The sequence below is a fragment of the Anoplophora glabripennis genome, unplaced genomic scaffold, assembly GCF_000390285.2.
Source record: "Anoplophora glabripennis isolate ALB-LARVAE unplaced genomic scaffold, Agla_2.0 scaffold147, whole genome shotgun sequence".
Classification (NCBI taxonomy): domain Eukaryota; kingdom Metazoa; phylum Arthropoda; class Insecta; order Coleoptera; family Cerambycidae; genus Anoplophora; species Anoplophora glabripennis.
Genome location: NW_019416251.1, coordinates 631980 through 645834, shown reverse-complemented (window position 1 = coordinate 645834; position 13855 = coordinate 631980). Strand labels below are relative to the sequence as shown.

The window sequence follows — 13855 nt, the reverse complement described above, 5'->3', positions numbered from 1 at the left end:
TACATGTTACAGAATATACATGTGTATCTAAATCCAACAGTTTTAGTTTGAGACTTGTACTGTTAAAGTATTAAATAATATAATAATTATAATAATTACGCAAGGATGTGCCTAGTCCTTTAATTTATTTTTCTATAAAACTGTATACAAAATTTTACCTAGAGGAAACTATGCTACCTACTTTTATAATACTTCTTTGAAAATGGCACTTTATTACCTTATCATTATCTACCTGTTGCTTAATATCCTTAATTATTTATTTAATCGGCATAAGGATTAGCCTAATAATCTCTAATTACTATAAGCAGGTAATAAATTCTCAATTAGAGAAGTGTATGCGTTGACTATAAATTTCAATTTGTTAAACAGATTAAATAGAGCTTGTCCTTGCTTCCGTCACTTACGAATTCTAAAGAACGTACATCTCTCGTGATTCGTGCAGTGGGGTGCTGTTTCCAATCATGTCTTCGCAGTTAGAACGTAGAATTCTCGATCTGTTCGAGTGCCCCGTGTGTTCGGTCCACATGTATCCGCCTATCCGACAATGTGTCAGGGGCCACACCTTCTGTTCCGAGTGCTTTGACCGCTTTCAGAGGTGCCCCATCTGCAGAGGATCAAAAGGAGTTGGCTGCGATTTTATACTGGAGAGGATATATCTGAAATTGACGGTTCCCTGTAGGTATAACTTCAACGGTTGCAAGTTCAGTGCGAAAGGATTGACCGTGAAAGACCACGAGATGTCTTGTGGGTTTTCTTCCGGCAGTAGACCACGTCGCGGAAATATAGCGAAGAATTCGAAGATACCAAGAAGAATTCAGTAGCTGTGGCTAGATTGCTAGTTTTTGAGTTAAATTTACTTCTTGTGCGTCTCATTATTTTTTTATTACTATGATTATTATTATACTTGTGCATATTTTTTCTGTTACCTAAATTTGTTCACAATGTTGCTCAATTTTTCTCTTATGCTCATTTTTAATTGTTAACGATTTTAAATGTCTTTTGTTGTGGCTTGATGTTCCTTTTTCATCCTTATTCTTAAATTATGATTTACTAATTTTTCTTTACTGTACTTGGGCTTTGCACGTTGAAATAAATAAATAAATATGTGAAATAAAACTGCTTAATTTAATTTTATTTCACAGATATAACTTATTTCCCCATTTTTTCATTTGAAAATTAAAGTAAGGATATTAAAAATCCCAATTAAATTAACCAATTTATAATTTTTGACAATGAATTGCATGATTGACATGATTGCATTCTCGCGTGCTATTGTATGACACCTCTGTATATATTAGCAAAATACAAAATAATTTCTTAAGAAATAAAAAACATTTAAGGCTGTACTCCGTTATAATTTTGTTGGAATGTTATCATCAACATAATCCTGAGGAATAAAATATACCACCTCAAACTTTTATGGACGCATTTGTTATGAAACACTCCCCTGTAAAAAATTTAAGAGCTTTTTGCAGCACTCCAGTAAGAAGCTTTTATTTCCAGCGCACATTTTTCATTTCTATAGTTCCACTCCGCTCCCAAAGAAAACTCATTCCGTAATATGCAACTTACTGTCACTTTTATCTGAGATTTATAACTGCGAAACACGGGAATGTTTTGTTTCGCACCTTCAGATAAACGTTATTTAGGGACTGATATATTTTTCAATTGAAACGAATGGCCGTTGCTGAAGTAAAACTGTCACATTTTTCACGGAGATATCATCGTGGCGAATATTTTCGCGACATTCATTCCTTTTTATAATGAATATCACCGGTCTTATCTCAATGTTAAACGCAAATATTTTGATGAAGTCGTCATTGTTGTAATGGTACAACCACAATTTTCAAATCTTTGCAAGCCGATAAATATCTACAATTTCAACCATATATTTATTTATTTATTTATTAAGAAAAAACAGCAATAGGCGAGCTTTGCAACCAGGACATAACACAATATTTTGATATGTTCTAGGCAGTTTATTACTTTTAAACAATAATTCACTGTCGATAGATCTTTTTGAAGTACCTACAATATAGCCTGCTTCAACAGATGTAACAGAGGTGAACAGTTGCCGCAAACATCATGAATGAATAATAGGGGACCAATAAGTGAACCCTGTAGTACTCCAAATATTTCAGTTGAATAATCTTGGAAATAAAACTTGTCGTTGCGTCCAAATATATACATTTAATGGGTACAGTTACGGAAATGACCCCATCATGAGTAAAATATTTGACTTGACAGATCATCCTGTGTTTAAATTAGTTTTTCCTGGGTTTCCGCAAGTTCTTAGCTGACACAAGAGTTTCTTGCAACAAAGACGAATTGAATCACTACCTCCTGAGCTGGATATAGTTTCGCTGGGACCGAAAGGGACGCGCGAAATGAGAAATAAGTACAACGGCTGTCGCAAAATGAAAAAGAATAGTGGACTTCGTCGCAATGCAATTTGTACGCGTATTTTTCAGTAGCGGAATGTATCAAGAGAAGAAGTCTCTTTAATGAAATATCATAAGGCCGCAATATGTCTGGCCGGCTGAGATATCGCGGATGTCAGCCCTACATGTTTTCAGTCTTTATGTGGCCTTTCCATTTTCCATTCCGTTTTGAACTTGTCTGTCGAGGGGGATAAATTATCGCCGTCCCTATTTGTATTTCTGTGCGCTTTGATAAACTCCGCTTCTCGCTCGTGACGACTGTCCCTTGTAGATTTTATTACGTAGCTTTTTCATTCATCATACTACTGTATATTAAATAAAATTGTTATTTCGATTGAAACCACGAGTTCTTCCTAAATTGTCATCGACAAACTTTTTCTGTGGCGATATAAAAAAAAATGTTGAGACTAACCTGCTGAACTAAAGCATTGGTACTTTTCGCAATATTTGCAAAGTAGTCGTTGATTTTCCAAAACAACAGAAAAAGTAATTTTTTATAAAAAAGATATCGATGATTAAAGAAAAAGGTGATTTTTCACTCAGTAGCCAATATATCAACGAGAAATAATCGTTAAGTACAGAAAATAAATTAAAAAAACTAATTGAAGCTGAGGAATCAGGCTAAATGATCCTGGCATTGATTAAGCCAGAAAAAAATTATCTGTGCAATATTGAAAAAAAAAGTTGTCAAATTTTTGCCTTGCATTATTTGTTTTGATGCTCAAAAAATTTTTATCTCAAGATTTCAAAATTAGAATATTCAAGCTTCAAGATGCTTCTTTTTTTTTTCTTGGTACGACCATTATTCGCGTAGTTACAACTTTTCAAATACTACCAAAAAAATTTGGAAATTTGTCTGCTCCTATAATTTTTTTTGTAGTGTTTAGAAAAGTGTCAACCTGTCTTCCAAACTCATTGAAATCTAAATTTATCATATTTACGAATTTATGATTTGTACCAAAATAGTGAAAACTGAGAACAAAAGTTACGAGATAATTTTCTTTCAAAATAAAATTCACATTTCGAAAAAATAGTGGCGTAATTTTTGGGATATTTTACATGCACACCACTGGATTCATGTTGGATGTCATTTTGTTTATTCTTTTTATTTTCATTTTACACCTATTCTAAAGAATTAAGGAAAAAACTAATTCGATATTTTATGTAGAACTGTAATATACAGGGTGTGCCACTATTCCGTGTTCAAAGAACGACTTATTCGTGAAATCAAAATATGCAAATTACCTACCTTCAACCAAATTTACAAATTTGGCAAAAATTTTTTAATTTTTTCCAAATAACTCGAAAAAGCAAAGGAACAGTAACTGGATTTGTAGAAAGAGAAAAAATATCCCCACCTCTAAACAAATATGCTCACATTCTTTTTTTTTGGGTATAACTATAATTTTACCTCTTCGTTTTGTTGTAAAGGTGTGGAGTTTTTTCAGTTTTATTATCCTTTGCAAATTGTCATCTTACTTAGGTCTAAAAGTATGTGGTAACTCCAGGTAATATTTTTTTTGGACGTTTACACATATTGATTTGGCTCAGTGGGTAGGTGGTATTTGTTTAGCAGAAAAATAACAATAACACCATATAATCATATATTTTAATATTATTAGTTGTTTAGGTATATATGACGTGTATTATTTATTTCTGAAGGAATATTTAACTTTGAAGAAAACACATTTTTAAGTATAATCGAAAATTTTATTTAGAAACCTACAAAAGTTTACAGTTACTTAACGTTTTCCTGACGTCAAAATAGAGAAATAGCAATACACCTAACTCGTTTTGGTTATTTAAAGTTATGAAACATCGGCGTATATAAAACATTGATTTCTTAAATATAAATGTCGCGAAATAAATTCAAGATTATTTGATATAAAATATGTTTACTCCGAAATAAGATCATCGTTTCTTATTTTAAGAACAAAACGCAGATTTCCTTCGGCGCAGAAGAAAGAGCTGACTTCTTGAACGTGCACGCTCAGGAACAACTGATTTCTCACGACATCATCTTCCATAACGCTGTAGCAGGGTGCGCTCATTTTAAGAACTTCTCTGTCGTTATCGCCGTCCAAAACGCAGATCGCGTACGAAAATATCTTCCCTGTGCCTGGGGAGCCGTAGTAGCTCAAGGAAAATCTGAGCTGATCTCTGTATTGATTAAACTTCCAACAGAAGAGGAATATGGTGTCGTACACGAAGAAAAGCGAAACATTCCTCCGGGGTTTCCTCTGCCACATGCCGAAAGTCATCAGTTTCGGTTCCGGTTCAAAAAACATGTGCTGGGGGTGTTTCTCAGTGAAGTGCTCCACCAGATCCTTGAGCAGCCCCGTCCATCTGCAGGAACGCCGTTTAAAGAGAGGACACGTTCTTCGTGAAAACTGGCAACCTGCCTCGTGAGTTTTTATGGAGTAGGACCTGCCGCTGATTTTGCAACCGTCAGAGGCGTACTGACAAGGAAACTCCATTTTGGAGGATAGTATTTCGACAAGTAGGGCGCGTCCTCCTAGCGGACCCCTGCAGGAGGGACATCTGTCGAGGCGGAAGTGGCATTTCGCGCATACGGTGTGCCCGACAACGCACTGGAAGATGGGGGGTAGCATGTACGTCAGACAGACCGGACATTCGAAATATTGCATAAGCTGGTTCTTCATTTCGAAAGACATCGCCTGGAAAAAATTACAATAGATAAGTATTATTGAAGTATTAAGTGATTTACTTACCATTTATGTATGGATATAAGAAACTGCTAAGCCAAACTCACAAATTTTATTACCGTCTTCTAGCCAAGGAAGTTAGAAATTATTTAAATTATTGAAGTAAACGAAATGTTTTATAAGGGGTTTTTAATCCGGATTTGGAGAATAATAAATCAGTAATCACTTTTTAGTTTTAATTTAATGGATTATTCTAATCCTTTTACCTGGTAAGCTGTTAAGGTCAGGTTAAATTATTATCATTTGTATAAAAAAGGTAAGTTTAATATAAATTCTGGGTTAAAAATTTAACCTCTAACCAGGTATAAAAATTTTACATAATTTTTGTGGCTCTGTACTAATGTTGGAATCAATTTTCTAATCATACTAATTTATGAAGTTTCCATTTCAGTTTAAAAATTTAGGAGGCTTTGGAAATGCCTGAAGATAAAAAATACTGACACTGTTCAATTTTTTATTCTACTTTTCCAATAGTCAAGCTCTTGGCACGGTATTAAAAAAAAGTTTCACTTGTTTCTGTACTATTACTGCACATATTTTCATACAGCTGTTTTCAATTTGGTCTCCGAATTCCCCTCTAAAATCATTCCTTTAATTTAATAACAGACTTGTTCGTTCGTTTTCAATATAGCATCCGAGAAAGAAAATTCTGTTCTGAACGAATGGGCGAGGATTTTATTCAATATCCACAAAAGCTAGTGGAATACCGACAGATTTTATTTATATACAAACGGATTTTCTTCATTGATTTCGTTGGGGCTGATGGGATTTGCACACAACTGGGTAAAATGTAGGGTTTTTAAAACGTCTCTCTAATTTTAGAGTGCATGTTCGAGTGGAATTCGTTCATATTCTGACGACGGCTAATATTAGAAAATCGTATAATTTTTAAACAGAAACTAGTGAAATATGTGATTAATAGTTAACGTTAAGTTGGCAAAGAGCACTTAAGTGGCAAACTTACGTGTTTTTTTCACTTTTTTTATTGCCCACGAAAATCTAGACGATCTATCGGAAAATTAGTCATTTTATGTTGTACGTGATTAAATTACCTACAATTTAAAGTATCTAAAGTCTTATTTCACCCACTTGTTAACTGTAAAATAAAGGTTGAACACAGAACAGTTTTAAATAGACTTTATTTTTGCGGTAAATTTAAAAAATAAAGAAATCACCTACGCTTCTTTGTTTCCAACATAGATTTTTTTATAACGTTAATTGTTAATTAACTTTGATCGTATCGGGCCAGGATTTTAGAGACAATTAAATAAAGGGTTAAACTTTTATTTTCAGAAAGTTTTACATTGATAGTTCATGTAATAAACAGCAGTAGAAGTTAACGTAAATACTAATTAATTGTTTAATGCTTTTGATTAAACAAACTCGTCAAACATCTCCAAAACTCGCCTGTTGGACAAATAATATTTAATCATGCATTCTTCATTTAAAATGTGTGACATTTCAGTCGATACAGGTGACACTTTTGTTAACTTGCGCAAATTTGAAGATCCATAAACGGAAGTCGCCTTCCAGATGGCCCATCAGACGGTTAGACTAAAGCGGCATCAGTGACAGCTTCCGTGTCTTATCTAATACTCGATCTAGGGTAGGTGGCTGATGCCGGGCGGATGAGGCTTAGAGGAAGAATCCTGTAAACGTTTTGCTGGTGTAACAGACTGTGCGTGATCCAGCTTAGATACGATTCGTGGCGTTTCGACGCTGAGGTGGGCGTCGCGCTATCTAGACGTCGGACGCAACCGGCGTGAAAATCAAGCTTACGCTGGAGAAAGTGGAAGGAAAGGCACCATATGACTGGTGATGGGAAGTAATAAGAGAGAAAGTTAGTTAATATTGGAAAGGTTTTGCGCTCGTTCTTTTACGAGGTGGGACAATGTTAAAAAACGTTGAAAAATCTGAAATATTAATTTTTATAGTTGTTTTTCCTAAAATTCATAATTAAAAAGGTAAACACAGATCACGAACCTTATTTAATAATAATTATATAATTTATTACTTAGGTCATTTATTATACTGAAATATGAGATAAATGTAAGATTTTGATGAGATTATAATTATATGATTGTTATTAATGAGGTATATTTTCCTAAACCTAGGTTACTAAATTCTTAAAATAATTTGATTATTTGCTATCCCAAAATTCTAGGGAATTGAGTTCACACATCATTTTAAGGAACGATATTTCTCTCGTAAACCTTGTATAAAATATTACAACTACTTTTCTTATCTCAAAATATAAGAGACATAATAGGGCAGGGTCAATATCGGGTAACCGTTCTATACATATCACTATAATTGCTTATGACTAACAAGGGGTTACTTTCGGAGATTGATTTAGTAATTTGCCATAGGCAAATACTACTGTAATTTTTTTCTTATGCTGTTTGATTGCGGTTTAACGGCTATAGAAGTATTAAATGATCAGTATTTGATTCTTCGCGTAACGCCGTTGTGAACATATACGAAGCAGCTCCAAAAAACGGTCGCTTCGCACTAGCGAAATCAGCACCAGCCGAATTTTATGTTTATGGATTCCAATCTCCACTCGAACAAAGCATATGTGTCGATATGAACTACTGGCAGTAGTAAATCGCAACTACTGACTAGACATAGGCCCCGTCGAGCCCGCACCGTCGTCTGTTATCGACCCGTCCGTCGGGACCCCGCTGCAGAAGGGAAACATGAATGAAACATTTTTAATAGGCGACCGCCGCTCAACATTTATTTTATTGGCTGACGGATTGTGCGGGAGATAAATGATCTGACAGGAACGGGACCCAGAAGTCTTCCAGCGAGGATGCGCATTTAATTTATCTGGGTTTGTTATTTTCCAAAATATGTGGTATAATAAATCCGAAAGAAAGTTACAGATATACCGAATTCTATTTTTCTTTTTGTTTTCAATTTCAACTGAACCAGTTACGAAATCCGAATCTCTAGAAAAACTAGCACTTATGTTATTAGTACCATAAGCTACCTCTCCAATTCAAATATTTTTCAAAGTATCTAAATCAACAAACTCGTTAACTTTCTCGAACGAACTTGCGATGCTCTACGTCTACCACCTTATCAACTCTCAGCATGTCCTTAAACTAATCCCGACATTATGCAGATGTGCTGAGGAACCAGCCAACTTGATCTAAGCGATTTAGGTAATGGATAGCGAGAGCTTGATTAACAAACTGCTTTATCGGGATTCGTGTGAATAACTTACACATCCTTTCAAGCTGTAATAAAACTGTAAGTGCATCCCGGAAAGGCTAGTACCAACATATAAAAACAAAGAAAAATTATCTGGCTAAACGATGTTGACGAAGTTCCAGCAAGGATGGATGTCCGTACGTAAATATCGTTTGTTTAAGACCTTATAAAATAAGCCCTCTTAGTAAACGTTTCAAAATGTCTTCGTTACTTCGGGAAAAAAGACTATTCTAGTAAACAACTAAAATGAAAACTGTGCACGTAAATACGAAAAATCAATCAATTTCACCGCTAACAAAAAGTGAGTACATTAAATTTTAAAATTGTTGTTCATGCGGATCCGGCAAGGCAAAAGGTATTTCTCCCAAAGGACGCAAAGGATAACCATGTCCTGGCTGAATCGCCCGAATAGCGACGTGCGCTAAGCCGGACGTATCTACCTCAAGCGAACTGAGACTAGCCAGAGATAAATCTCCCAGGGGAGCACCGTTTGTCCGTCTGCCCGTCGAAACGGATGCAAATGCGTGTAATTCGAAATCCCGTGGCGGTCAATCTTCTCCAACGAAGGGGTAAGGATTGTATTTTTAGATAAAAGGATAACAGTATACGTTTAGCTGTACCGGAGAAAAATAAGAAAATAACCGACGCTGCAAAATCTTAGCAATAATATTTTTTCAACGAATAAATAACACAATTACTGTAGACTGTACACAATTGGGAAAAAATTACTGACAATGCAAATATTCAACGTACTAGAATAGAACCCCTTCCATTTGCAACCGATATCGACTTCGAAATATTGAAAAACTCCCCTTGCCGGTTTCCAATTTAAGCGTATAAGGCAATTACGGAAAAGGGTTTCTGTAACGAATCGTTGCATATGCGAATCGAGATATTTATTGCTCCAATTTACTCCTTGCCAGGCGGTTTAGCAGTTTTATATTCAACGGGGTCGATGCGTACAGAAAAAACTGCGACTTATGCGATGGGCGATGCTAAATTTACACAGACCCATGAAAACTCCATACCCCACACCGAAAAAGTTGTTTAAATGGAAAAATTCGACTAGAAATCGAGAAAATTGGCAACTTTTTATATAAACAGGCACGAATTATACACCGCCTCTGTTTCTGATCATCTATCAGTGTTTGAAAAACTTAGTGACAATGCGAATACAATAGTGGGAAAGTAAGTAAGTAATGATAGTTTTTTAAATTAACAGAACAGGCAATATTATATTTTTTACCACCGATATAAGCTTCAGATACGATATAACGAAGAGAGAATATTTCATTCTTAATTCTGAGCACTTTAAAGGGTGATCCGAGTTCATTAATTCTACTCGAAATACGTTTTCAAAACTATTAAAGTACATGAACAGGGCCATATGTATTAACTGTTTCTTGAATTGAAATACATAGTTAACCCCAGGAACAGTAGATGTCTCTGGCATCGCACTCTATGACGTTTCTTATAATTTCTATGAAAAGTCAACCTCTAAAAGTTTTTTTTTATACTCTTGGTGCTAATAAATAAAAATTGCTCCGAGTTATTTCGGTATTATTTAAAGTTGAAAAGCACGTGACCAGTTTTCATTGTTAAAATTATTCAAATCTAACAATTGTAGCCAGTAGAACGTGTATTTGTGTTTTTTGTTCGAATCTGATTCGAATGAGATACGATTGGTTCACCGCAGGAGAATTTATATCCGCGTGTACAGGCCGTTACCTTAAAACCGACTTTATTTTTTAATGAAAAGCGAACAGCTTCGCCGAAACAGAGACGATAAATTCCAGTTTGTATGGACAATAATAATTGAGAAATACAGTTCAATTTTATGTTGGGGTCGTATTGCACCCTTAAGCCGGGTAGACGACACAACACCTGATGTTCCCAGAACCCGCTTGCGAATAGCCATATTTTTAGACCAATCTTTAGACAGAAATACAATAGACACGATAAAGTACAGAATGGTTTTGGTTTAGTTGAAAATTAAATATAACGGAATTAACCATTTGTAACTGCATTACAAAAGAAACCCATTCAATATTTCATGGTTCCGCTAAAGACAGTTTTTGAACTTCGTCAGGTAGCCCAAGCATTTTGTTGCAGACCGAAGTCTACGTTGTGTAGCGAGAATTTGCTGTCTGACGAATAGCCGGAGTTAACGTTCAGCGGGATGTACCCAATCCGTAAAGTGTCACTTTCGTTGGTTTTTCCGATCTTTTTATGTGTCTCGTCGTCGAAGCTTTCGTGTTGTCCGGCAATTAGTATATTCCGCAGCCGAAGCGGTCGCCCAAGGCTATTTTAATTAATTTTGCCTTTGAAGGACGGTTATTGTGACTTCTTATGGCATTTTTTTCAAAGGGGGTTGGATGTGTTTGCCTCGCATCCAATGGCCTCCGGACACCTGCATAGTTTTATTCTTTGGAGTTCTTTTAAAATAATTAACTAATAAAATATTCTTTAAACGGCATAAAGAATAACTGATATAAAAACAAATTTTTCTAAATTCTTATTTTTTTTCTTTGTTTGTTTTAAGTTTATTAATGCGCGTATTTTCTTAATCTATTTCACCGCAAAACGCAGTTTTACGAACTCATTTCGGGGGAAAAGGTGTCACTGTCGTATTTTATAAATACTTCAAATGCAATAGCAGTTTTCTTCGCGTAGAATTGTTTCGACAAGTTTTATCCCCTTCCCAGTATTTCAGTTACGTCTCTTTATAGCAGGTACATATATACATACAAATGAATGTAATAAATTTTCTCGTTACTACCGCAAATAGTGTTACCAGACTTTATGATTTTTAACGTGTCTGGATTAGTCCCCAAGCTGCCTGATTGAGTAAGCTACTCATTCCGTCTGACGGAACACTATAAAAGCGATAGTTTTGTTGTCTGGTATACGAGGAGGGCGCGCCATCAAACGGTACGTTGTAAGCACATTGTAGATAATGCAACTAGGTATATATACTCTATGCAGATGGTAGATACCGGGGTTTATTATTTCATAAAGGCGGTGGCTGTAAAAGTGCTTCCTCATTCTGGATATCACCGGCAAAGTTAATAGAAAGATGTAAACCGGCGTTATGATCACACGTGAATGCAATGTGGGATACGAGAGAGTAGATGGTTGCAACATATTTGCCCTATCGCGGGAATTTTTAGGGTTAGACTTGATTTGGTGATTTGGTTGGACAGTAACTGGGTCCACAGCTCCCAGAACGGTCACCATAGATGGAGTTAATTTGAATTAGGTGGCTTTTTCTTAATTTTTAAGCACTAATTTACTTTATTTCGACTCTGAGCAGTTGTCACATTCTTATTATATGCTGTTAATTTTGTTTCTTGCAACATCAGATGGGGCACTGCGGATACTGTACACGTTAGACATTTTATGAAGTTTAATAGCCGGAATATCTATACCACATACTTAAAAAATATAGCCTCATCCGAGCAGACATCATCCTGACGTTTGATTAAAACTTCGCGACGGCGGAGCGCCATCAGCGTACGAGGGAACTACCCGTATATTAAGGATTTCCAATTAAAAGTTATGCAATTTCAAACAGCAAGTACTCTTAAAGCTTCAACATGTAACATATCGGACCTGAACTAAGTTTAATTCGGGCAACTTCCGCCATAAGAGACGAGCGATAAATTTTGAAAATTTCAATCGAACAGGTCGAGATTTAATATATATGGCAAAGTTTTCTAATAGTATACAGGATGTGTCGAAAGCGAAGTTTTGTTTTAAAGGATTTAGCTGATGCTAGAGTAACGCCTCTCACAAAAAATCGGTCTAATAAAACTTTTAATAATCGCTTTTGTTCTAACTCGTTTTCTTAGCCGTTTGATTTTAATTTAGGTGTCAGTATAAGCTTATTCTGGGCACTATCATTGGTGTTTTAATCAATTTATGGCCTTTTGACTTGAATATACAGGGTTTGACTGCCCTGCTTAATTTTAACAGACGATAGAATACATTAAAATAAACAAAAAAAAACCTTATATGACATAGGTCCTAAACTCAACCATTTCCGACAAAAAAAATTATCAAAAAAGTTCGGTTAATTAAGGAATGTTGACATAACTGCGTGCATTGAATACCATAAAATACAATGTTGTTTATTTGAACTTCTTTATGCTTAATTCTAAAAAATAATTAGCGTTGTAATAAGTTTAAAATACGATAAAATTCATATCTAGCAATGTGACAACGGCGCGGCGGATAGCACGAGGTACAAGCTGTCCAGCAATACGCAATTCAGTTGGTATCTGGAATTGGACCATATCTGAGTGTTTTTTGCGTACCACTATTTCATTATCTTCTTCTGTAGATGCAATAATGACATTGCGGACATATATTTAATTTACGGAGAATGTTTTCAAAATTTTGTATAGGCATATCAAGTCAATTATCGATTAATTCTGCGCTGCTGTAAAGTTTGTCATACCGTGGTTACATCCTGTATAAATTTGGTTACGCTCATCATCCTCGCTTATAAAAATGAACGACAAAGACGTCACATACGCGTACACCCTGGTATGTAAAAAGTGTCCCATTCTTTATTTATCAAAATAGACGCGGGAGTAGTGGCAAAGCGGGCGGCGATTATTCAAACGGGATTAAACGCAGAAGTAAAATCGCGGATGACAAATCCACCGCGGCGGGATTAAAATTATTTTTGTGGTATTTTTGCGTCCGTCTATTTCCGTCCGCAGTGAATTTTTATTATTTCGTATGCGTTTCATCATGTAAACAGATAATCCCAGTTCATGTTTCAACTGAACTGGAGTGAATGCATGAAAAATGCCATGATTCATACCTAAATTGACACGTGGAATAATGGGGATCATTTGTTCGAGATGTAACGATGCTGCGGTTAATAGCCAGCATAGCGTTTATCGCGTAATTTTGTTTGATATTCTGTATCATTCGTTACCCAGTCAAATTACAGACAGTAAGATGTGTTTTTAGCTTCTATACCTATGTATAGAAAGCCTATTCAGATATACAGAAAGTTAATAAAAACTAAAAATTATGTAAAAAAACTGTTACTCTCGACACGTAGATAAAATATTTTTTATTTAAGAACGACTGGTTTATTTTCCTCACTTATAGTAGTCACTTACCTTGTAGTAGTCACTTACCTTGTAGTAGTCACTTACCTTGTAGTAGTCACTTACTTTGTAGTAGTCACTTACCTTATAGCAGTCACTTACCTCATAGTAGTCACTTACCTTATATTAGTTGTCAAAGACAACAAAATAGACAAAGTATAATTGACTTAAAGTATAAATGTGACGCAGAAGGTAAAACTTGCTACTTAAAGGCATTTTTGAGAAATATGAAACTCAAATATTTTATTAGAAAAAAATAATTTAGCTATGAACATACAATAAATATACAGTATAGTGCTAAATTTGCTTTACTTAATCTACGCCAACGACGTTACCAGTAGAA

At 35.2% G+C, this 13855-nt stretch overlaps 2 protein-coding genes across 2 annotated transcripts; one reads left to right on the top strand and one right to left on the bottom strand.

Annotated features, from left to right (window-relative positions):
• Positions 1-461: 461 nt before the first annotated feature.
• LOC108909586 (putative E3 ubiquitin-protein ligase SINAT1) lies at positions 462-821 on the top strand. The gene has a single exon (XM_018713968.1). The coding sequence runs from the start codon at positions 462-464 to the stop codon at positions 819-821; it is 360 nt and encodes a 119-aa protein (XP_018569484.1).
• A 3515-nt stretch (positions 822-4336) lies between these two features.
• Positions 4337-5104, bottom strand: LOC108909585 (putative E3 ubiquitin-protein ligase SINAT1). Its single transcript, XM_018713967.1, has one exon. The coding sequence runs from the start codon at positions 5102-5104 to the stop codon at positions 4337-4339; it is 768 nt and encodes a 255-aa protein (XP_018569483.1).
• Between the last annotated feature and the right edge of the window lie 8751 nt (positions 5105-13855).

What these genes read in the sequence shown, in the direction of transcription:
- LOC108909586 (XM_018713968.1), top strand. Translation starts at nt 462, where the DNA reads ATGTCTTCGCAGTTAGAACGTAGAATTCTCGATCTGTTCGAGTGCCCC.
- LOC108909585 (XM_018713967.1), bottom strand. Translation starts at nt 5,104, where the DNA reads ATGAAGAACCAGCTTATGCAATATTTCGAATGTCCGGTCTGTCTGACG.